Consider the following 26,056-nt stretch of genomic DNA (forward strand, 5'->3'; position numbering starts at 1 on the left):
TAAACTTTGATATTCCGGCGCTGGGGGACCGGGCGAGTTGTGACGCGGGCCCGGGAGGCCCCAGGAGGACTGAGACGGGGCGTCCCCGGACCTGGAGCTGAGGTCCTAACTGATGGGCCGCTTTATCGGCCCTGATGTGCTACGCCTTGCTGAGCAGAGAGCAGACTGCGCCCAAAACACCAAGCGCCATGTCAAGGTCTTCAAGGCATCAATCCCTCACAGCTAGCTGGAGATGGTGGCGGTCAGAAGGCTGTCCCGCGGTCGGATAACGCTCTATTAATTTCCTTGTCCCGAGCGCATAATGAAAGGAAGGTATCTGTAGAAACAACAAAAAAAAAAAAAAAGAGAACTAAAGGGCAAAGTCTTGGTGCCTTCGAATACCTTGGGGCATCCTGTCTACAGTTTGTCATGCGTGTGCACTTCTCAGTGCTAAAATGACAGGATAAGCCAGTCAAAGGGCAGCCGCCGGGCGCCCAGCGCTGCTGAAGTTGGAGAAGAGTCGAGATGAGACATTCCCTAAAGGAGAACGGACTCCTGCACTTGTGAGGCCCGCTGGGATTATTCCGACTTCCACGCCAACGGCAAACAGCCCCTTTCTCTTTTTTTTTTTTTTTTTTTAAAAGATAGTTTCCGTCTGTGTCCACGAAATGATTTTTTTTTTTTTCAGAAGGCACAATATGGTCAGAATATGTTAAGCCTTTGGTGCACATGAAAAGCTAACAATGTCTGAGTGCTGAGTTCTGAGGCGCTGTGTGCTTATGCTTTGATTTTTTTTCTCTTCTCTTCTTTAATAAAAAAAAGAAAAGACCAGATTCAGAGTCAGAGCAAGGCAGTAAATAAGTTAAGGAATTAAAAATAGCCTTTTTAAAATGCTACATGTTTCACCCTGTATGCTGCAAGGAATCTGCGGGGGGGAATGGGAACGGAGGTTTGTGCACAGAGAGAGGGCCGGGTAAAAAACGTGTAGTGGTTCCAGCTGCAAGAAACGTCTTCAAAAACCAAAACCCTGAATGTGTCGCCTCGTCCGCGGCGACGAGCGTGCAGCGCTTTTCACACAGTCGTCCTGCTCGACTGGTGCGGCACGCGGTTAAAGCTGACACAGCGGCCCTGAAAATGACAGAAACAGAGAAAAAAAGGTGTTAAAAGTTTAGTTCTGACATATTTATCCATAAAGACGGTGATTTTTACATGAATTTCACAAACAGCTTTTTGGTTCCTTGTTTGTTTTCCAACCAAAAGAAGAAGAAAAAACTAATAAAAGCATAAAAGTTGTGGTGGCAAACAGAATCTCTTTTGGCGTTTGTGACATTTAGGGATTATTATTTCTGAACAAATGAAGAGGAATCAATATAAAAACCTGTGAACCTGCAGCATCATGGTGAGCGCTCCCTCTCTGCGGGTAAACCACCGCAGGAGGAGGACCCGGCCAAGCGGCTCCTGCTGCTGCGTGTCTGAGGCTCCCGCTGCAGCGCGGCCACCAACAGTAGGCCGACTGACACCAAGAGGGAGCTCTCACACAGCGAATCCTCCGCAGCCTCAGCACCACACACACACACACACACACACACACACACACACACACACACACACACACACACACACACACACAGCCGCCTCCTCCGTCTCTGCTCACTCAGATAACACACACCCGCCTCGCCCCACACCATATCCACTAACTCCTGACCCAGGATCCCAGAGGAACTCACTGGGAACGTTTGGGAGCGCTGTAGGGATACATCTATGGGATGATCCATACGTTTAATCGATGGGATTTAGCTGCAATGTGTGAAAATATAATCTGGAAAGGCCTCGCAGAAATAGCCTCCAATGACAGTTTCTGCACGGCTTTAATAAGTTTGGTCAATGAGGAGAAAACAATTAAAACGTGCAAGTATTCCCTTCAATATGTATTTAACTAGAAGGACACCATGCTACGTCATTTTATCTATCATCTTTTTTTTTTTTTTAACCAATTCTGACGTTAACCTCTGCTTTAGTTGTACAGCTTTACAGGAACTGTTGGTTAGCTGCGCTTCAGGGGATTAAATCTGTTCTGATTTGGGAACACGGGGGATTTTTATGGTATTTTTAATGTATATTATAAATAAAATTTTAAAGCTTAAGTTGGTAATCCTGTTCAGAAACACTTTTTTTATACTGAGTAAAATCGTCCTTCCATCCTCAGAATCAGGAATACATTAACAATCCCAGAGGAAAATTACAGGAAATTACTATCCTGAAAGTAGTTAAAACATTATGTATTCAGAAAGAGGAGGTTAAAAAAACTTGTTTTCTGTGAAAACTGCAGGCCTGTAAAACCTCTGACCAATCTTTGCTGTTTGGTCCGAAGGGAATGGATTTGTCAGAGTTTTGTTTCTGCTCTCAACCCCCTCTGTCCCTCTGGTTCTGGGTTTATCACCTTATCTACTGGTTGTTCCACATGCCAATCATTCTGAAGTGCTCACGTAACACCGGTGTACGTGCTCGTTCCTTCATAGTTTCCGCTTTCTGGCTGTGGTTATGTATCCAGTGGTTATGTATCCAGTTAGCTTAGCGGCTAGCTTAGCAGTTAGATTAGCGGCTAGCTTAGCAGCTAGCTTAGTGGCTAGCTTCAGTGTTAGCCATTGATTGTAGCTCCGCTGCTCTCAGCGTAGACTTTGAACATGACTGAGAGTCACAAGAAGCGAACCGTGTTCATGTTTATGAGAATAAGTGGAAGGCTTCAGAGGAAAGAAATAAGACCGGAGAGGATTTGGAAGATTTTAAGACGCCATCCCCCTGAAGAGTAGAAGAGCGGGTAAGACGGTCTTACACATGTGGAAAAATCGCAGACCCTAACTTTAAGGTAGATTCAGTGTAAACGTTTGGATGTTTGAGAAATTGGACCACATAAAGATCCCAAAGAAACCGCAGAAAAAAAATCTAAGTTATATACGAGTTTGGAAAAGTTTAAGCTTTGAATTTATATCGCAATGAACTGGATTTAAAGCACGTTTAACTTAATGTAACTGGGTATAAATTGTCATGTAAGATGCCTTCAGCTTGTTGTATTTTTGCTGCATAAATGAGCTCAACTGAAATGAAACAAAAAGGAAACCTGAAACCCCTGAAAACCCGAATCCTACCAGCATCCAGGTATATCTGACCAGGACGCTTCCTGGATGCAGACGGGGATATGGATTTTACTGGTATGGTGATGGCTCATAATAGATAAAACTAGAAAATAACATTTTAAATGATTAAACAGTCAGCTTCGTCCTTTAGTAGGATTGAAACATAAAATACGGAGGCTGGAATAAAAAAAATAGCACAAATTAGACAGTTTTCTGAAAGTTTGGGCCAATTAAAAGCTTATTTATGGCAATAAATTGGCTGATAACTGGGAAATTCTATCGTGCCTCTTTAAGTTATGGTTCTCTCTATTATGTCTTTACTATCAAAACCCCACATGATTAACCATCCAGACAACCTTTCACAGGAAAGTTAGAAATATTACTAAAAGCCTTTTCTGGATCTTGAATACTTCTCCCCCCTTTATTCTGTTTAACCAGACCTGGAATCTGCAGGACAATCTGCCACCAAACACAGCTGACGATAAAGAACAGGAAAGAGTAGATCTTAATTGTGATTGCAGATATTGGCGTGACTGAACAAGTTTGATCTGGCGCTGCGTTTGATTTGAAAGAACTCGTTTGCCCATCTGATGTGTGCACACCTGCTTCCCTCTTTAAATGGGAGACATTCTTCAGCACAGAAATCTACTAGATTCCACAAGGACGCGTTCCCTTTGCGACGCGGAGGACAATAGCCGCCCTGACGTCGGGGCTCCTGATGGTAAAAGTCAGATCCTCCGGTGCCGGCGCTCCAACAGTTTCAGTCTGGCTCGGGAGCCAAATGTGAACGGACCGACTGTGACGAGGGCTTTAAACGGGCTGGAGCTCCTTCCATTCCCCATTATTTGGCAAGGCTGGTGGGTGTTTGGTGGGAGGGTGGGGGCCCAGCTCCATCTCTGCATGGTAAGCCCCTCGACGTGTACCCTCTGCAACTAATCTCGCACAGTCAACAAATAAGGCACATCAGATGCTGTTTTGGCTGCGGCCATCAGAGCGGCTAAGTTCAGTGGATTTTACGGGTTTAACAGCGCGGGGTGGGGGGGGCGAGGCGGAGGCAGAGCGGCAGGCGAGCCGGGAGTATCTGCTGAGGCGGTGAAGCAGGTGCGCCACAATACGGTCCGAACCCGTTCCAGCTCCCCTGTTCCGGGGACAAACGGGGGGCTCGACTTGGCAGGAGGCGCTGCGTCGTATCCAGGGCCGCGCTGGAGGAGACGGAGGCCCACCTGTGCCGCCCAGAGCGGCGGAACAATGGTCTGAATATGTCAGCGTGGAGCATCAGAGGAATCTCATCAGACGGACGGAGGGGAGCGTGACGGGAGGTAGACGGGTGGATGAGTCAGGTGGAGAGACGAGACAGCGGGGGGGCGGGGGTCACGGGGTCTTTTCCAAATGAGGGCTGTGATTAATAAGGTTCATTACAGACACTCTGCCAGCTTCCTATTGGAGCTAATGGAAATATATTGAACGGCGACATCAAATTAAACTGATTAAAGTCGCATCTATTCTTAATTTACAAGAGAGCTCCAACATGGCACCTTAAACAGATCATCGCAAACCGAGCATAAAGTATGAAACTGCTTTACGTTACCTCCATGGAAATATGAGACTTGGATGAGGATGTATAATTAAGAAATTATAGCAAACGGCTGTTAATTAAGAACTAAAATGCTAAGAAATAATGCCATAAAACGTACTTTATTGCATAAAATGAAAAGCTATTGGTTCCTGGAAATTCTGATCAGGAGGTTTTATTAAATAAAGAAGTTTTGCATTAAACTATCCAAAGATTTCAAATAAGTTTCTTTAAGATCCTCACTAATAAAAAAAATTCAGTTTAACTTCATAGGAACTATCTGTTGTATCTTAGAAGCTGAAAAAAAAATCTTCACCGTTCGTTCTGCTAGCTGAGGTTCCTGAAGAGTCAACTAGAGAGAACATCAGACCATGCTGTCATTTCTCCAACACAGGATTCCCACTAAAAAAGCATGAAAGTTTGTCGTCTAGAGCTCTGTTTTTAAGATAAATGTGACAATTTAATATGGACTAGTATGGATAATATTTTTGTTTCCAAACGAGTAATTAACCAATTTTTAACAGTTCACTAAAGCTCCTTAGTTACTTAATCTCCGCCCATTGTTTTTTGCAGGTAGATAAGTCTAACTCTGCAGAAATGTCTGTTATACGCTCATTGCAAAATTCAACATATACAAACTGTACTGTGCATATGTTATAAATCTTCCACTGAATTTATTTTTGAAGCTTTCTTTGATTTGCTGCTCTGGAAAACTGCATTATCAGAAATTGTGAGTCTCAGTAGCGAGATCCTGGGCGCCCAGCGAAGCCGCCTGACCTGAGGGACAACCATCTCCATCCTGTCTGTCCGCTCCCACCCCGTCCGCTCCGACTTTCAGCTTTTCCCCTCCGTTTGGACCAACAGACATCAACATTTATCTATTCCTAGAGCTATTAGGCAAAGGGAGGAGTTGGTTGGACTTTGGGTGGAGGATCTTGTTTTTCACTTCTGATGCCAGCTACTGATTCACTGGACATGAATAACGACCTCAATCTGAATCATTTATATTTATAATTTTAACATTAGGTTCAAAAAGCTCTCTAGAAAAGTATGAAAATGTGTTTTTAATAATGTGTAAGAAGGCCAACGGACATCCGCCACTATGATGTTCTGTCAAATGAGCCACACTGGCTGGGCGGGGCCTCAGTGACCCAGGTATCAAGGCCTGGTGATCCATTTCAAACCTGGTTGATCCAGAAGCTTTGATGCATCACATAAAACTATAAAAAGTAGGAGTCCAGTGATCCGTCCTTTTTCTGCAAACTTCAGCAGGATGACTCTAATGTGCAGCAAAGATGTCAGTTGATGCACAATGATTGGCAGGAAACTCAGCAGCGCTACCGATAGATCCTGCATGTTTCTCTGGGATTTTAAAAAGACCTTTCAAACTGATTTTCAGTTATTTCAGGAATCAAACCGATGCAAAAACAGAAAGACTTAAAAAGAGTTCTCCTCCTGAATAAACAACTACATCGCTCTAAATGTTGGTTCTGACCAGTCGCCTCTGCATCGTTTACAATGTGTCCAGAAAAACTTGTCAATTAGCTGATCCTAAAAAAGCAGGAGCAGATAGCTGCAGACTTAGCTTAGATGGACTTTAATATTTTTATGGCTTACTCATAGTTTTAAGTGGTCTTTTATATTGATGCATCTGATAGGAAACTTTCTGACCAATCTGTCTGATGATTTGATTGAATTTGACTTTGTAAAGGGCCTTGAGTTGACGTGTTGTGAATTGGTGCAATATAACTAAAACTGAATTGAATAAATTGGACTGATGTTAGAAAAGATTGCGACGGTAGGATATTTCCTGCTTGGATGATTCTACACCGTTAGAAAAATGCAAAATAACTCAGTCAGCACTGATAAAATGGGCTGCAGTGCTTTAAATCAGTAAAACCTTTAACATTCAGTATTGAGAAGTTGAAATTATTTTAAACATTCCATTTTAATAAAATGAAAATAAATAGATTTTTAAAACTCCTTAAATATTGTTCTATTTTTAAAAGAGACCTATCTGGTGTCCTTCATATTCTTATTGAATTAATTAAAATTTCAGTCAATCCAAATCTGCCAGATCAGAATCATTTTCTGATCTGGCCAAATGTGATCATATTTGGTCACATTTGGGATTTGTTTCATATGATCCATTCATCTAACATTTGTTTATCTAGCAACAAAAAATGCATAAGCAGAGCAGAAGGTGGATTTTTAGTTTCAGCAGACAGAAACAATCTATTAACCCAAAGCATATATTAGTTTGTGAGACATCTGGAAATGACCAAAGAGCCGTTTACTATCTGTGAACGTGTTACATGGAGGGATCAATGGAGTTTAAACAGACGTGATTATCATTCAGGCAAACGTTCTCGCTCTGTATAAAAACTCCTAAACGATACGAAGTGTGACATTTACAGTTTTAACCAGTTTTAACTGAACGATATCGTAAGGACACTCTTCTTTTACTTCGTTAACCAAAGTAAAACATCTGTATTTCCACGTCTAGTTGGTTGGAGATGAGGCAGAGTGGACTGGATCTGCTCTTCCTGCTGAAAGCTCGCTCCTGATGCTGTTGATCCAGATTCTGGTGGGAAAACTTGATTGGCACCACAGGGACAGTCGTAGCGGCGCACGATGTTTGCACTCTTTCCAAATAGCACCAGAGCACACACCGTGAGCTATTTACGCGTCTGCTTCTCAACTTTCACCCCTCTGTGCCCCGTCCACCTACCAGATCTGACGTGATTTCTGACTTCTGCAACCGAGCATCTGGTGCAGCATGTTTAAAAAAGAGCGAGAAAACCTTTTTTCGTATTTCTCTCATCCCGACTACGAGAAAAACTCTTGTAGAGAATGCAACAAGCTAAAACCACAAAGATGGTCAAGCTTTTATCGTGGCTGGCTCTAAAATCACCTACAGACAGTAAAGGTGTTTCAAACCTTTGTTGTTACTATTTAAATTTAAACTGGTGGACTCTGGGGGGCTGTACCAATCTGTCTCATCAGCTAGAACTTGTCATTCCGCTGTAAATTTGCTGAGACCAAACACTAGACTGAACTTTAGAATTTTGCATTAGCTGTGTGACGACATTGAAGATGTTACCTCTCTGTGCTTTTCAAGCTACTAGTTTGGAAATTATCCCGACGGATCAGCGGATGAGGCGAACTGATGCAGCCTCTGGCGATGTAACTTTTAGCGTCGTACAACGCCAACTTAACGTTTTTATGTAAACATTAATGTCACTGATATACACAGTTAAGTTTAGGGTGTAGTAAATTGCTAAAATGAGCTAAACAAAGTTAGCCTGCCACCGCAGCGGGAAAAAGACGAGTGACGTCAAATGGGCCGCAGTACCGTAGAACCTCTTCAGAAGAACACCAGAACTTCTTTTCCTGCCTGAACACCTTAAACCAGGGGTGTCCAAACTTTTCGGTACAGGGGCCAAAATTGTCCAGTTAAAGGAACTCGAGGGCCAAAAAAACCCCAAAATTATTATTATTTTTAAAACCCAAAAACATTATGTAAATGTTTTTACCTGCTCTACAAAATATGATCATTTTAAAAGGTAAAAAGGGTAATGCTCATTTGTCATATTAAAAGATTTTCGTCCAGCTTGCAAATTATTTTGAATAATTTAATTTGACTCTTATTGGTTTAGCCATATAAGAACAATATTTGGCTCAGTTGTTCTTTGAAAACACTTGCTGTAATTAGCCAATTTTAATAATTAAATTCAAAGCAGATTTAATGCACCAAAGTTTGCATCTGAGTAATTAAATGTCACTGAATAGATGTTACTACGAAATTAAAGACAATGTCAAAAGTGTGTTTACTTAAAGATGAATACTTTGTGTTGAACTTAACATTTTCAATTGTAGGCTTTTTACTTTTCTGTCATAATTTTGCCCTAATTATAAACTAAAAAACTTCCATCTGCATCAGCTACCTGGACTAAATCTTTCTTGAAATGCTGTTGGGGGCCACCCAGAATGAGTCCAGGGGCCACAAATGGCCCCCTGCCACACTTTGGACATGCCTGCCTTAAACCAATCATCCAGAAAACTCACATATTTAGATTTTTTAAGTGTAAGAAAAACTTTCTGAGAACATAAACATCTGAATGAGGTTCCTAAAAGATTATCGTTTCCATGTGAAGGGATAATCCGTCTGAAATCAGACATTATTGCTACACAAGTCGCAGGGTTTATACCGTCCAATTAATAAACTAACTCTTCTTGGGTCTCTTTCCCCAATTAATGAATAAATCAAAAGTGCCATTAGTTCTGCATGAGCACAACAAATCTGCATTTTGTGTCTCTGTTTGCTCAGAACAAGTTTGAAATGAGTCTCTTTCACAGTTTTTTTTTTTTTTTTTGGGAGACAAATACATGGAAATGAACACAGCTGATGGAGTATTAGCTCCTCTCCAAATATTTGTTCTGGCTGGGCGAATTAATCGACTGTATAGTGTGTCACATTTATGATATCAAAGACAAAAGACGGAGGAAGGAAGTTTCTATTTAGGTTACACAGCGAATCTCCCATCTGGACTGGAGTGTGAAAACACTTGCAAGCATGAGAGTCGTAATCCAGTTGCAAGATGCTTATTTTGCAGTGATAAGCTTCGGGCTTTGAAAGACTTTATTACCAGAACAGAGCCTTTTTTTTTCTCGACATTGGAGCGCCACAGCCCATACAGTATCTTAGTTAATCTAGGTTTTACTTAATCCAACAGCAACAGGGCGACCGCACAACTCCTCACTACTTTGTCTAACTCCCGTCTCTTTTTTTGGAAACAATTTATTGAAAAAAAAAACAAAAAAACAGCTAATTTAAAGTAAACTGTACTTGAATGAAGCTGTTGATGCTCTGTTAATTAGTTGTGAGTTTTCTGCTGCTCCGTTCGTTCTTGAATATGACAATAAATGTAAGAAATCAGGGATGGATTTAGGAGGATGCAGGTCTTTGGGCTGATCAGTCTTTATGTCCAACCCACACACGCTTCCTTTAGGAGGCAAATAACTAAGTATATATCCACTGCAAGTTTTTTTTAGGCCAATTTAAAGTTTTCCATACGGAAAAAAACCTAAAACCTTGTATGAACTAATATTCTAGGCATATATGTGGTGAAGTGCTGCAGTAACCGTGGGCATGGAGCGCGTGTTTAAGGCTTGTTGTAGAGTTAAGTTAGATTTGGGGTTATGACATCAAGAAACGGCTGCTTACTGCTTATAAGCAAAAGATAAAAATAAAAGAAATAAATGCATTAAATATATACACATTGTGGTTCTTGGGGAAATTATTAAAAGCACCCCTTCATTAAAACTGGGGATGTAGGAAATGTCAGTGTAGACGTTGTTAACGGTCAACTAGGCTGATATTAACAACCAATTTTTTTCAACCAAGATGATCAACTAGTTTGAAATAATTTGCAAACTGGACGATCATCTCGATGATAAATAAAATAAAAAAAACAATAAGTTTAGTTATTTCAACTTTTAGCTTGATGTTCTCTTCTTTATGGTAGCTACCTGTGGTCTGGTGTTCTGTTAGCTGTGACATCATCCAGGGGAGACAGATCATCCGCTATTACCATCTAACATAGAAAGTACTCCTGGATCAATGTGAGCTTCTGAGCTTTCTGTGTCTCTGCTCTGTCTTCTCTAAGCCCCAGTGGGTGGAGGCAGATGAGCGTTCACACTGAGCCTGGTTCTGGTTCTGCTGGAGGTTCTCCTCCCTGTTAAAGGGGAGTTTTCCTCTCCACTGTCGCTTCATGCATGCTCAGTATGAGGGATTGCTGCAAAGCCATCAACAATGCAGACGACTGTCCACTGTGGCTCTACGCTCTTTCAGGAGGAGTGAATGCTGCTTGGAGAGACTTGATGCAACCTGCTGGGTTTCCTTAGAGAGGAAACTTTCTCACCAACCTGGAGGATCTGATGGAGTCTGACTTTGGAAAGAGCCTTGAGATGATGTGATGTTTATTGGTGCTATATAAATAAAATGAAATTAAATTAAAGTGAATAATAATAAATTTACTTAAAGTCTGCTTTTGAGTAAAAGTCATTGGACAGATGTGATCATCCTTACTATAAAAAAATCAAAGAGAATGTAAAAAGTGTGCTTGTTTGTGTTGTACCCAACATATTCAAATGTGAGAAGATTTTAATCTGGCGGTAATAATTTTGGCCTAATTAAATAAAAAGTCTCTGTTTTGATCAATCACCACCAAATCATTCGTTAATTGCCCACAAATGGGCCCCAGAACACACGTTGGACTCCCCCGTCCTAAAGCATGTTTTCCACAAGGAGCCGTGAGTACAGAACTTGTTTGGGTCAGAGGGAGACAGACATTGAAGTTACGTGGTCCATCCAGGGGAGCCGCTGCTGGGTGATGCTGGAAGTGAAGCTGGACTCCATCTTTAACGTATAACTCAAATATTAGAAGAAAATGTGTACTTTTACTCCTTCAAGTCAACATAACTCAAACTCTCAGCTTTTCAGGACTATAGTGAGACGGTAATATTCAAAAGGCGCTAATTGAAGTCACCGGAAGTGAAATCATCGGTTAGAAAAGAGCCAAGTATTCCTTTCAAACATCAACAGTCTGACGGAGGCAGCAGACTTTGACAAGTTAGTAAAAAAAAAAAAAAACAAGTCTACGCAGTGTCGCTGTCGCCTCGGCGTCCCCCCCGCCTGCCGAGTCTCAGCCACCGGACATGTGTTCTGTTTTACTCCGTGTCCTCGGCCACATATTGAACACATTAAAAGTTCAAGTTGGATGGAGACGCACAGCTGCACAGGGAACAGAGGAGAGAGCCAGAGTCTGAGCAGTCTCCCCTCCCTCCACGAGCCCACTGCCCCCCCCCCCCCCCCCCGCCCCCCCCACACACACACACACACACACACGCTGCCCACACAGCGCTGCCATCTGGCCTGCTGGGAAATCAGAGCCACCTGAGACTCGGCCAAATGCATGATGCTCGCTGACAACTCAGGCATTTCTACGGATTGTAAAGAGATGAATAAAGATTATACGAGCGCATAAGGTGTAGTGGGGGGGGGGGGGACTCTCAACACAACTGTGAATATTAGCAGAAATCTTGTAAAAAATGCTTGAAAATAAGTTACTTTAAAGATCGGCTCGTTTCAGCTGCAATAGAAAGAAAGGTAAAGAAAGAAGCACTTAGACATCATTCACCAACGGCCTCCTCCTGTCTGGGTGTCAGAGTTCTGACGGGTTCTGGACATTAAAACCGCGTTATACCATTGACTGTTTGTGGTTAGAAGAAACACCTTCTGAGCACGAACCTAGAGACCAGCAGGAGACTTCAGCTGCTTGGACTTTGCATCTGTGCTGAAGCTGAGTTCTTGGGTTAGAAAGACCAGATTCTGCTGTGGTCCTGGATTTTTAAAGCGGCCGTTAGTCGGGTTTCCACTCAGCCAGGTTGGTCTTTTTTCTTAAAGCTGGTGTGGCAAATGATGCGGCTAAATAAGGCTCTGTTCAAACGTTGCACTGGTTCTGAAGCCTCTCTGATTTTACATGACTATTATTTCCTTACGTCTCCCCCAATCTTTAATCAACCTACTGCAGCCAATTCATTCAGAATGAAAGTACATTAAAGACTGAAGAGTCTTCATCTCTATCCTTTCCCACTAAGCCTTCCTACATCCCTTCTTAAAGATGATTTGCAAATTAAAATATATAGAAACACTGATGCATGTGTGCATTTGTCTCTTTTAAATAAACACGTTGAATAATCACACAGATGCAGCGGCTGCATGTACCGCGCTCTTTCTGCGTGAAGAAGCTTTGAAACTGAAAATTTGCTTTGGTCTCTTGACGGTGAGGACAAGCTGGTCGGAGCAGGAGTTTCACCGTTTCACCGGAGCATATATCCTCATGGCAGAATAAATCCAGCTGAATGTCCTGAACGTAAATGGTGAGGAGAGCTTTTTAACCGTCTACCCTTTGTCTGTTGATGCAGGGATAAGTGGCGTCTCCCGGAGCTTAAACATGGAAGCAGCAGGACTGAAGCTGCAGCTGTTTTCTGCCCGGGCCTCCTGTTTGCGTCCTCACACCCCCTCACCGACACCACCACCCTCTGGTTTTGTCAGAGTAAGTGCACATCATTGGCAGCTAAAAGCTCTGGGCACCGTCCCTCTGGTTGTTCCAGAGAAATGCCAATCGTTTTGGCGTCAACGGGGCCCTCACAGACGGTGCATGAAGGCACAGATGGCACTAATGGACGAGCAGAATCCAACCGAGGGACCGGGACAGAGCCACACCAGAACGCCGTCCAAATAGCTGTAGTGTGAATGTACTGTATGGCCAACGCGCCGCTCTGCTCGAGCGGGGCCGGTGCCACGGCGATGCGGCATGAAGAATTTAAAATGATAAAATAATCATAAGCGAGGGAGACCGTGGGAGGATGAGCGTGGAGCGGTGCCAGCAGGATCAGACAGAGGAGGGATTGTTCTCAGGCTGAGACGTGTTGCCCAAGTCGACCCACTCCACTCAGACAACTGGCTCTGCAGCTAATCAACCGACTCAATCAGTTTAGAAAGTGCACCTTCCCCTGCTGAGAGCCAGCACATTTTACGACCCGTCAAACCCAAATCCCCTCCCTGCGTTTCCTCGCCATGTCCACATGCTGCAGATTGTGACATCCACCGTGTCACGCATTCACAGACCCCACCCCCTTTTTTTTTAAGCGCGTTTAGCGTCGAACAGATGCTCGTAGGGAGAAGTGGTCACAGCTCTCGGTGGCGTCTGTACATCCGTTCGAGCTTGGTGTTCTTTTAATAAAAGTTTAAACTCTGCTTCTTCTCCAGCGTTCTGCGGGGTTTCTAAAAATATAAGCGCTGGTAGAACCTGAGCAGGAAGGAAGATAGGTGAGCAGATTGGAACGGGAAAACTGCACAGTGACATTTTCAAACTCCAACAATCATAATCTGCAGGGTGCAGCCAGGCAGCAGAGGATCTATACTCTGACAAAGCATGGACTCATTACCGTGAGCTTAAAGGGAACATAACAATGTTCAGGTCTTCCTTTTCACATCTAAATCATCTTTATAAAGTGGAACTGCGATGTTTTGGTCTGAATTCCTCGTTATATTTGCCCCACAGCTCCTCTTTTACCTCCTGTTCTGAGGAGCGTCTGAGAGCAACTCGTTTTGGTACCGTCTCTTTAAATGAAAACATTGCATGCTGGGGGACGGTGCAATGAACTGTGGGAGTTAACGCACGAAACAAACGAACATTTTGACTTATACGCCTGTAGCTTCGGCATCCTTGAACTTGGACAGGAAAATTGCAGCAAAAACTAAAAATGGTGGATTTATGAAATTGGTAAGTCTGTGACCGTGTTTAGCAGCTATGTTTTTTTTTTTTTTTTTTTTTTTTTTTTTACATGTAATAGACAACAAAGAGAACTGAACAGATTGAAAAATATGAGCCAAACAGAACATAAAGATATCTACACAGCACCTGGACAGACTACATTCACACTTTCTGCATTCCTAAACACTCCCAAGTACACAACAAAAATGTATTTAAGTGCTGAAAAAGTGGATTTTTACTAATTTAAAAAGCACCAAGCCCTTATGACTCTATCTCTACAGCTGGGTCTTGACAAAGTTTCGGGTTCAACACAAAGTCCTCAGAATGGAATGTGAACTTCTTCTGTGCCAACAGGACTTCTCAGCTGGCAGTCCAGACTCACATACAGCAGATCCACTTTTCTGTGTTTTTGGGCCATTTATTTGCACTGAGATCGTTTGCATTGCTTGTCTTCCATTTAAAATTCAATTCATTTTAAGATCCATCCATCCCTGCATAGTCCAGGGGGTTCTGGTGCCCATCTCCAGCAGTCACTGGGCGAGACGTGGGGTGCATCCTGGAAATGCCGCCATGGGGACCCCAGTCAACCTAACACTGGTGTTTTAGGATTGTTGGAAGAAGCTGCAGTGCCTGGAGAGAACCCACGCATGCACGCGGAGAACATGCAAACTCCATGCAGAAAGGCTCCAGGAAACGATTTAAACCCAGGACCATTCTTCATTTTTTATTGAACATATTTACCAGATTTGGTTTCCCATCATATATTTAGCTTTTCATTGAATAACAAAATGCTGGGGCTGACTTCTGATTCAGTGTGGATGATTAAGGACTGTTCATCATCTTTGTTTGGCACCCAGGCCGCCTCAGATCAACTTTATGTCAAAATCCAACTTAGATCCCACCGTCATCAGATTAATGCATAAATACATGCAATAGATAACAATAACAACATTCTCACTGGAAATAATGAATATTTTAGCAGCAGTAGGAACAATCGTTGTCTTTCTGTATGAAATAAAGCAGTAAGATCATGTTTTATGCTTTTGTTCAAGATTTTTGTCCAAATACTACGATACCATGAAACCGTGGCCTTTTTAGTCGAGGTTATCCGACCAGGAGAAACCCTCCTGGATTAAGTTGTTGACTCTGTAGCAACATAATAACCTGAGGTGGTGTTTTATGTTCATACTTACAGGCCTTGTTAAGAGATGCTAGCTACACTGCACCATGGGCCTTGCAGTTCTCCAGCATCCACCAGAACTACAACACACCTCACTGCAACTCCAGACCAAATGTGAGCAACCTGGATGTACGCATTACACTCCAGAGCCCTCTTCAGTTTTACAAAGATTTCATTTGGTTGCTTTTTACTACGAGACCTAAAGATCTGATGAAACAAACTGCAGCAGCACCCAAACCCAAGTGAAAAAAGGGCAGCTCTGCAGAGGACACGCAGCTGTTTTACGTCCCAGAAGCTCAGCTCTGCGGTAGAACAGCTCAGACAACATGTGCAACACTTCGAAGCAAGAACTCTGAACACGAACCAAAAATAAACAAGAGGCCATTTGTTAATTTCCCTTCTGGGTGCCACAGAGCATCAGCGTCCGCAGAGAGCCGGTGGGCTCATCTGTACTCTTAAATTACGCGTCCTCGGCACAAACGTCCTCCCGGAGCGGCCGGCAGAGACGCCACAAAGACTCAGAACTGCAGCAGAAACATAAGCTCACATCATGTCTGCAGGCCACGGCGCCGTCAGCGAGCAGCTTTTCAGTGCGTCGCGTGCTCAACCTCTGTTTCTCTCATTTATGCAGATGGAACCGAGGCGCGGCGTTGCTTAAACATCAGGGTTTTACATACGACGGGTAAACAAAGCTGCTGATAATCAAAACAGCCACAGCATCAGGAAAAATGTGCCACGCAGCAACAACACGAGGTCGTACGAAGACGGCGGATAAATCTAAGTCTCTTTGATCTTTTTTTTGCAACAACGACAACATGTAAGAAACATTGAAACGTGACGACATGCCGTCTGAAAACAAGCATGTAAAACATTTACTCAATAAACATATTCACAATAATATGCAGTAGTGACGCACAAATATGAAGATATTAGCGTATATCAAAATCCAATATTATTATTGCCGTCATAGCCAACATTAAACCTTATATTTATTTCCTAACCTCTTTTGCGCTGTGAAAACGACAGCACTGCTGCCACGACTTCTCAGATTATATTAGGATGCACAGATCAGTCGTCCAGGTACAGGAATCAGACATTTCTCCCAACCCCCCCGTAAAGAAATCAACTAACTGCATATATTTTGATGCAACACTGAAACGGATACGGGACACTAAACATGGAGGACCTTAAATTACCTGATTTTTCTGCTGGATTCAAAATGTTCTGCAGCAGTTTGTCTCCTTTATTAGTAACATTAAGACATGAAAATAAGAGGTTTTTCCTTCCCGTTAATGGGGAGTTTTTCTTCCCACTGTCGTTTCATGCTTGCTCAGTATGAGGGATTGCTGCAAAGCCATGTACAATGCAGACGACTGTCCACTGTAGCTCTACGGTTCCCCAGGAGTGAATGCTGCTTGTCGGGACTTTGATGCAATCAACTGGTTTTCTTTATATAGGACATTTTTGACCAATCTGTATAATCTGACCCAATCTATATAATATGATTGAACTTGATTTTGTAATGTGCCTTGATATGACATGTTTCATGATTTGGCGCTATATAAGTAAAATTGAATTAAATTGAATTGAATTGAAAAACAGAATTAAAAGATCAGAAGTAAAAATAAAAAAATAAAAACACCAAAAAATGGGAGAAGCTTAGGGACCATCTTCTTTAAAGGACTTTATGGGAGACGCCAACACCTGTAGAGGGCGCCGTCTGTCAGTGTGCTCAGAAAATAAGGTAAATATTTTAATAACTTACAACCAAAGCTTTATTAAAAAGAGCTCCCTTTCTGACCCATGAATAACACGTATTGGTTTTAGAATAAAGGCCTCTGATTGGCCAGACTTTTGGGAACTGCAGGTCTTAGAAGCGTCCCTGCATGCCCGCCCCCCCCGGCCCCTCCACCAGCGGCATGCCGGACGGGGTCACATGCGATCTGCTCGGAGCGGAGATGCCGGCAGTGCGACAGGGTGGGTCCAGTAATTGGAGTGAGCTGTCAAAACGGGGCACTGCGTTTGGGCGGGTGGGGGTGTGTGGGGCGGCTCCCCTCCTACAGGGTGCCAAAGATTAAAGCTCCTGATGAGGCTAATGCAGGAAGAAATGGGTTTGGGATGCTGCCTCCTACAGAGCTCAGAGAGGAGGCCGTTCTGAGAAAATAAACTAAAACGGCACAAAAAGTTGTGCTTCGTCTGTTTTAAGCTTCACTTTTTTTTATTTTCCAAGCAGCAGAAATGGGCTTCCCAGCTCCATCAGTCTCTGCTCCTTCAGACGTAATTACGGAGCGTCCTTCTCTTCCTTAAAGAGGGAATCAACAAATTAAAGATGCAGATTTGCAGATAATGGCGTGAGCTGGCAGAAACATGCGACGCGTCTCCTCCGTTGACATGATTAGCTACAATTACAGCAAAGGTAAAACAAAAGCATTAATGGGAAAGCGGGGCTAATCACAGACACAAAGCAGATAATTGCAGCGTGGCCTGATGAATTAGTTTATTATTAGCTTCTCTGATAATTTGGGGATTATTTCCTCTTTTGTCAGTGCAGGAACATCTGTAGCCGCGTCGTTAGAGTCGGCCTCTTTCAGAGAGAGAGATGCTCCCAGTGATTTGGGATGATAATCACAAGCACACCTGTTTATCATTCAGCCGTTGAAACACACGTGGACTTCAGCGGAGCATTTCTGAGAGGAGAAGTGCGTCTTTAAAAAGTTTCAAACCAAGCTCTTTCTGTCAGGATTCAGTCCGTAACTTCCGCTTTTCAACTCAGCTGTCGTGTTGCATCTTCCTCAACGTGTTCTGCTTATTAAGCAGAGGCGTGATTTAACGTTCCGGGGCAAATATTTCACAACCAAAATGTGCCTTCTTGTTGCAAGTCGAATCTGATTTTGCAGCAGAAACTTGGGCATTAAATCTCATCTGGAAGAAAAGTTGTTATTTACGAGGCTGTAAACTAAGAGGGAGGAATCTGCGCTGGGTGGAAAGGCTCGGCGATAAAGCATCCTGTTAGGAAAATATGCTTATCGTGCTCCATGTTAATACGAGCGGTAAATAAAGCCACGGTCGGTCAGAGATGCCCGGAACTTCTCGGCGGCGCGGAGGAGCAGGAAGGCTAACGTGACCTGCGCGCTGAAGACATGAGCTACAACATGCAGAGTGGGAGAGGACGACACACACACACACACACACACACACACACACACACACACACACACACACACACACACACGCACGCACGCACGAGGGAGGACGCATGGACAGCAGCTAAACACTAGGATGAGACAAAAAAAGAATAATCTGTCAAAATGATTATCATATTAAAACTTTTTTTTTTTACATTAATGATAAAAAATGTAGGAAAAGGTCTAGATCCAAAAATGCTTAGGGTGTTACAAACATATACAACACCCTATGGGAAGAAAAAACAAACAATATTTGAAATTTATAGATTGCAACAACAAAAACCTCTCTGACTGGTGATAGAGATGAATCTTTTTAATTAGTAATCTCTATTGTTAGTTTCTCAGTTTGGAGTAATGATACAAAAAAAAGAAACCTTTAGGATGTTTAAAGTTTAAGTTTATACTTTTTTTAAAGTCATACAGGTTTAAATATATGCATACACCACGGTTAATATTTAGAGAAGTGTTCTTAAGCAGGCAGCATTTCTGCTACATAACGAGCTTCAGAAATTAAAACTCTACTCTGTCACTAGACGCTCACTGAAGATCTGGGCTCAGTTCACTGTTTGGCCTTTGCAGTTTATCGTTGCTAATCATCTCTCTAAAACAGCTAATATGGATCCGGGTTTCCAGCGATGGCACCAGAATGATAGCATTCGTTTTAGAGATTTATTGATAGATGGTGCCAGAGCATCATTTGGTCAGGTGACAGAGAAATTTAATCTTTTAAACGCTGTTTCCCCCCCCCCCCCCACTATCTCCAGGTACGTGACTTTCTTCCTTCTCAGCTGCCCAGATTTACACCGACTGCAGACATACAAACAATGATCAGAATTATGTAATCAAAGAACGTTTTTATTTCTAGGCTGTATAACATAATGCTGGATCTTAAAATAGATAATTTTAAGATGGCTTGGGAAGAAGATATTGGCCTTCCCATATCAGACCATGCCTGGGTTTCTGCTGTGGGGCGGGTTAACTCCTCTTCGCTTTGTGCACGACAGGCTGATCCAGTTTACGGTGGTACAGCAGACCATATTCACAGTAGCGCTGCATGTGATGGTACGACGGCATAGTACCGGCATCGTAGTAATTTACTTAATTTACAACACAAGCGGTTCCACTTTTAAGGACAATATCTTTTTCAGTTTAAGTCAGTCTCTGTTTGAGCAACATTTTTTGAGTAAAAATAAAGTACAATTCTTCTTGTATATTTTACACAGAATTTGTAGAGTTTGCTTTAACTGACTTGGTTTCCTGCCAAAGATCTAAGTTGTAATCATAGTCCGTACATTTCCAAGACAGAGGTCCCGGTTTTAGGAAACCTGTCATGAACTGCAGCCCTCAGATAAAATGAATTTGTTCAGAGAGTTCAGGAACAGCCGAGGAACCACTAAGGCTTAACTCTGCATGAACAGGGACATCAGCGTTAACGTCCGTGATGAGGCCACCATTGGCTGAGAGGATTCTGACCCAGAAGAAGCCTCAGATTAACGACGCCTTTAAGCCTGACTGAAGCTTGCGTCAGGTGTTGGGTTGAGATTAATCTTTTAAGACAAAGAATAATGTACCGATAATGCAGTACGGCGGTGGCGGCATCATGCTGTGTGGCCGTTTTGTTGCCTGTGGCACTGGCACACTGCAGAAAATGGCAGTAAACCAGGAGGACTACTGCCAAACTCTTCAATGACATCTCAATTCAAGAGCCAAAATGAAACTTGGACACAGCTGGAAGCAACAAGACAACAGAGACACGGATAAAACAGATTAACACTAAGATCTTGATGTGGCCTGACCTGAAAAGGTAGGAACTATGCTTTAAAGGCCCAGCTGCAGCGGAACAACATCAGCGGGCTTTAAAAGAGCCTAGCGCTGGACGATATGGACAAAACTTATATCACAATATATTTCTTAATAACGGTCGATACGATATAATTACGACATCGATATAAACAAAATAAAAGCCTCTGAAAGACTGCAAAGAATGCCCACAATGGACGCCTGTTACCATGTTTATAAAACTCCTCCAATATAACATTTTAGAACTATTTGTTTTAAAAAAATAAAACACATAAAATGACATAAAACCCAGAACTCCAGTCTGTGACAAATTCTGTAATCGTACACTGTAATGAATATGGAAATACTGGAAATGTCATATCAGCTTTATTGAATAAAGCTATATCGCGATATATATTAATATTGCATTAAAAGACCCTAAAGACAATTTCAGGTCACAAACCAGATCAACTGTGTAGCATCACTGCATGCATGCTCCACATCAGTCTGAAGCTGGGAAAGTACCACAGCTGTAGAAGACCTCCGATGTACCAGGGCCAAAGATCATCCATCTGAAGGACCTCAGCAGCCGCAGACTGCAAACACTGACCTCACATCTGATAAAGATCTTTGGAGGGGCTTGTCCAGGCACAGTTCCCCTTCCTGTACTTCCAAAAAAGTAAAAAACAAAACAACTGGACTTGTTTTCTGTAGTAGAAGATGTTTCGCTTCCTCTCCAGGAAGCTTTCTCAATTCAAAATGTCTGGAGTAATGTGGAGTGCCAAGCTTTATACTACTGCCTAACAAAGGCCTTGTAATGGCTTAGATAACATGCAAATTCAACAGAAACAGGTCCACCCCTTAGTAATGGGCGGTTGTTAAAGTAATTAAGCCAGCAGAATGGACCGAAACTGGTCCACTCCTCTGTAACGAGGAGTCGTTAGGGTCGTTATTGCCCTGGCTTCAAGGAACGATGTTTTAATCACCTGAATGAGGGTGAGAGTTAAGTTGACGATTGGCTGGAATTAATCCTATAGCTGTGTTGTAAGTTTTTGAGAGTTGGAACCTAAGGCCTCCTCCTCTGTTTAAGGTTGGTTTTTCTCTCTTAACGTAGATGGCTTCCTTCACACCTCTTTCAAACCATCTGTCTTCTTTGTCCAAAATGTGAACATGTTGGTCCTCACAGAGTGTCCTTTGTCCTTTAGGTGTAAGTGGACAGCAGAGTCTTGTCCTGAGGAGGTAGCTCTCCTGTGTTGTGCCCTTCCTTTACACTGCAGACTCCATCTCACCTGGCGGCCACCTTCAGGAGTTCTCTGATTACTTTGTGATAGTTGGCATCATCATAGAGAAGGATGAAAGAGTGTTCACACATTGAACACGGGACTTAGTGACCCGTTGCCACAGGAACCATCTACTAATCAATGTGGTGTGGATTTCTGCAGGAGCAGACCCACCACACCGACACCGGCAATCATCCAGGGAACTGGCACTGAGATAGCGGACTTTAAGTAGTTGGACGTTTCAATGCCTCTGAACGGCACTCTGTGATGGTGTTGGAGTGGCTGCTTATCTACAGCTGAGAGGAAGAGGTGCGATAAGCTCATCAGGAAGGCCAGCTCTGTCCTAAGGTGCAGATGGTGGGACACAGAAGGGCAGAAGTACAGCTGCCACTGTTTCCCGTCTCTCCAAATGTACAAACAACATATCTCACAGGTTTCCGTGAAGCTAACTCCTGGGATTACCTGGAGTTTCAGGAATAACAGAATAGCAAATAATAATAAAAAAGAAAACAAGCTGAGGGTCTTTGATTTGGATTGTTGTACAGCAGCTCCAGATGCTGGGCTCTGTCAGCATTAACTTATTCTTTCCCGTTCACCATTACCTCTGGATGCAGATAGCTAGTCTGGTGATGATCTACTGTACAACCAACAGGAAAAGGAGCCAACATGAGACCTTTCAGAGCTTAACAGCTGGGCTCAAAATTTGACACAATTTTCTCTAGCTGGGAGTTTTCAATTATCTTGTCAGTCTCCAAATTGCACAAGGAAATGTCTTATTTTGGTTGTTTTGAGAGGCTGCTGCTTCTTATGAATTCAAATGTGTGTTCAATCTGCTCACCGGAAAATAAAAGAGCTGTTTTCATGCTTTATAACAGGAGAATTACTGCAGAATATTTTTGTTTAACTGTGTTGTAAAGTGCATTTTAAATACAATGTATTATTATTATTATTATTATTGTCACAACTGGAACTACAAGATGTTGTGAGTATGCTGTGAAAAACGCTGGTGGTTGGTTAACAGCACATCTGGGATGGTGAAGGAGGCTGCCCACTTGTTCTAATGATGCCTGATTTCTCAGTTTCCATGAAAAATAGCATTAACATGAACAAGTGAGAATAAAATGACTTAAAATGATACAAGAAAAAACATCTGGTGAACTCTCAAAAACCCTGCAGGCTTTGTCCATACAAAGCCGTTAGTCTGAGTGTAATTTCATGTTTACTTAACTGGATATGTGCTAATGTTCCCATATCTGAAATATTCCTTAGGTGTTTGGGTTTTCTTTATGTTCTCTAGATTTCTATTAGACTTTCCTCTTGGTTTTACAGCTGCTTTGTGTCTTACCCCTCACTCACACATTCTCCATCATCGTGTGTTTTCTATTACGTCTCAAATAAAAGCCATTCTAGTCAATGGGGCATTTCCCAGCAGCACAGTGGCGTTATGGCGTGAAAGAGAAACTTCCTCCGTTATCCGTCAGAAGAACCGATTGAGTCTATTTGTGATGGATGACGGAGCAAAATGCGTCAATTTCTGAAAACCAGGCTTTAGTTGAGCTCCAGCCCCCCCCCCCCCATCTCCATGTTTACCTTCTCCCTTAGCTGCTCCACATTATCTGCAGATTAACACACCTGCATTCTGTCATTCTCCACTTGTCCCTCAGTATATGACCTCAATGGTTCTTACTGTTCATTGCTAGATTTTTCTGTTTTGCTGCCATTTCTCAGTCTGTTCGTTCTCTGTCTGTGCTGAATGTCATGTTCTCCTTGTCCTACACCGCCTGGAATTTTATGTTCTAAAGTATTATTAAAGAACTCCATTGCCAGTCTACATCTGCACTTTGGTCCTTCTCTAAGCCACCAGACATGAAATATTTGTGTACAAACCTAAAGAGATTTATTAGTTTCTGGATGACTAGATCTTCCACATTTGCAAAGAGTTCATTCAGAGTAAAAGGACCTCAGATCTGGAACAACATACCTGCCCAATTAAAAACCTTCACAGACCTAAAACAGTTCAACAACAAAGTAAAACAATGGCTCAAATCTACTTAAATCTGTGAACATTTGTGTGTAGTCTGCATTACATGTTCTGTATGTTTTTCATGTTTGTATCTTACTGTTTGCATTTGTTTTGTCTTAGGGAGCCGATCTGCAAATTAGCCATTAGCTAGATGACCAATGAACATAGCATCGGTGGCACTTCAAATTGTAACAATGTTTTTATTGTACTGTCCCTATCAAATAAACGCATCAGTAATAATAATAATAATAATAATAATAATAATAATAATAATAATAATAATAATAATAATAATAATAATCAAACCTTTATGTTTGGGTTATTTTCACTGTACATTTTTTAATTTATGCATCACTCACCACCATATGTACAGTTTCTATTTAATAGTGATGAAATGGAAATAATTTTTTTTTTTCACATACTGTTAAAGTTTTCGTTTAACTACAGATGTTAAAAAGATGACCACAGATGAAAATATCTTTAGCCAGTTTCAAGTACGCAAGAAAATAACTAATTCCCATCGGAATGTGAATGCAATAAGCTTACACTAAAAGGCCAAAGAAAGTACAGAAAAATGTGATAAAGCTGCATTTATCTGATTCACAACATATTTTCTTGATGTGCTTTCAGCCAAAACAATGTTGATTTAAGCGACAGCAGACATAAATCAGTGCCTAAAAGCAGTCGTATTCACACTGGAGAGATTACAACACCCAAATCAGTGGAGATAAGAAGCAGCTGCAGTCTGTTGGAGACCTTCCTGATATGCCGTTCTCCTGAATGATCTACATCAACACTATGCTGCATAACAACCACAGAGAGATGATAATAAATTATTCTGACCTGCAGTCTACTCTAGATGACCTGTGAGCTAGTACACCGATGGGGGCGGACGCCCTGATTCGCAGCATGCTGAGTCGTCTCACAGCAAACTCAAGCCTTCCCCGAGGCCCAGCAGTAAAATTAGCAAGTTTGGCAGGCCGGCGCCGTCTTCTCAGCCGCTCGCAGGATGCTGCTTTGCAAGAGGAGGGCGGGTGCCGCCTCTTTGTCTCAGCGGAGAAGAGTCTTGGGCAGGCTGTTTGTTTGGGGAAGGGGTGTGAACGGCACATAAGTCCATCAAATCAATTAGAGTCTTACGCGGAGATGGCCTGGCTCGGCCTGGGCTGAGGGAGCTTGGCCCGATCTTTTGTGAGGGGTTATGTGAGTCAGAGCACTGCCGCGGCCAACAGGCACGACTCGTGTACTCACAACACCAGCACGAGCGCAGAGAGGAGGGGTGAAAAGCCTGCATATGGCCAGAGCCACTGTGTCACATTTGGGCTAGAGTTCACATTGGGCTCAGATGCTCACACCAATGAACTTGTGAGGATTGTCGAGTTGTCGTATGTGAGATTTAGCAGCTTAGGAGCGGGTGAGTGGAACACTGTACTGTGTGTACACTGACATCCCTTTACTATGGTTCAATGGCACTGTTTTCATCTCCATCCAAACAACACCTGTTATCAATACCAGCGGTCCTCTGGGCCTCTGAGGAGGAAAGGCAATCATTTGAGTCAGGTGTGGTGGAGCACTGATGCATGTAAAACACAAACGACATCGGGTCCTGATGACCAGGATTTAGGAGCCATACGATGGAAGAAACCAAATCCAATGTGACGGACGACACAGCAATACAACACAGTAACAGAAATGCAGGCAGACTTCCGTAACGGAGGAAAACTCTGTTGGGAATGTTATAAAGTGTCTATACTTCTGCCAAAAATGGTCAGCTTAACTTTGACTAGTGTGCACTTCCTGTTGCCAATACAACACACCAGATCGGTGCTCCTGAAAGTGAAGGACTGGAGACACAAAGCTGGAAACTCTTGAGACTAAATGTAGTCTAAAAAAAGGGGCCAGCCGTGAAATTCTTAAATATTTGAGTGTTACAGGGAGAAATGTTTGGATTCCTGCGCTAACGAGGATGTCTGTTGGTGTTGCTCTGAGGGTTGGAAGATGGTAAGTTTAAAACTCACAGGCTTCCTAAACAGTCTGGATAAGTATGCAATTATCATATTTTTGGACCATAAGGCGCATTAAATATTCTTCCCAAGTGTGTAATATCACTCCGCACTGCAAGAGGGAACTACAGGTAAGTAAAGGTTTCTAGAACTGAGTGTATTTTTCCTTGATTTGAGCAGGTAGACTATTTGCCAATGGAAAAAGATTTTTCAACTTAATATAAGAACAATTCATGTCTGTCATTTTATTTAAATGCAGGGTACCTAATTATCTTATTTTAGGGGTAAATATATACTAATTACAAGAAATCTTTACTTTGCAGTGCGCTCCTCCACGTCCACAGCTCTCTGTCTGTCAGGAGGACAGAGTAGCTGGACAAATCTGCCCTGTTTCTAACATAAGGCCAAAATAAACGTAACTTTTATATTAAATTAACCTACTAGGTTTATTTCCGTTTTTCTTTTGTGGAAAGATTTTAAACCATGCATCATTTCCCTTCCACTGCACAGTCAGGCACTACTTTGTGTTGGTGTGGCACATTGAGTCTGTATAAAATATATCGCAGTTTGAGGTTTTAA

The 26,056-nt window shown here is 42.5% G+C and overlaps 1 protein-coding gene across 1 annotated transcript in view; it reads right to left on the minus strand.

Moving 5' to 3' along the window:
- Positions 1-602: 602 nt before the first annotated feature.
- The window catches only part of antxr2a (ANTXR cell adhesion molecule 2a), a gene marked incomplete at its 5' end in the record, with an annotated part of 99,559 nt that continues 74,105 nt past the window's right edge, over positions 603-26,056 (minus strand). Inside the window, 1 exon segment of the mRNA XM_036144337.1 lies at positions 603-1,107. Within this exon segment, the coding sequence (XP_036000230.1) occupies positions 1,051-1,107 (57 nt within the window).

The sequence above is a fragment of the Fundulus heteroclitus genome, chromosome 12, assembly GCF_011125445.2.
Source record: "Fundulus heteroclitus isolate FHET01 chromosome 12, MU-UCD_Fhet_4.1, whole genome shotgun sequence".
Classification (NCBI taxonomy): Eukaryota; Metazoa; Chordata; class Actinopteri; order Cyprinodontiformes; family Fundulidae; genus Fundulus; species Fundulus heteroclitus.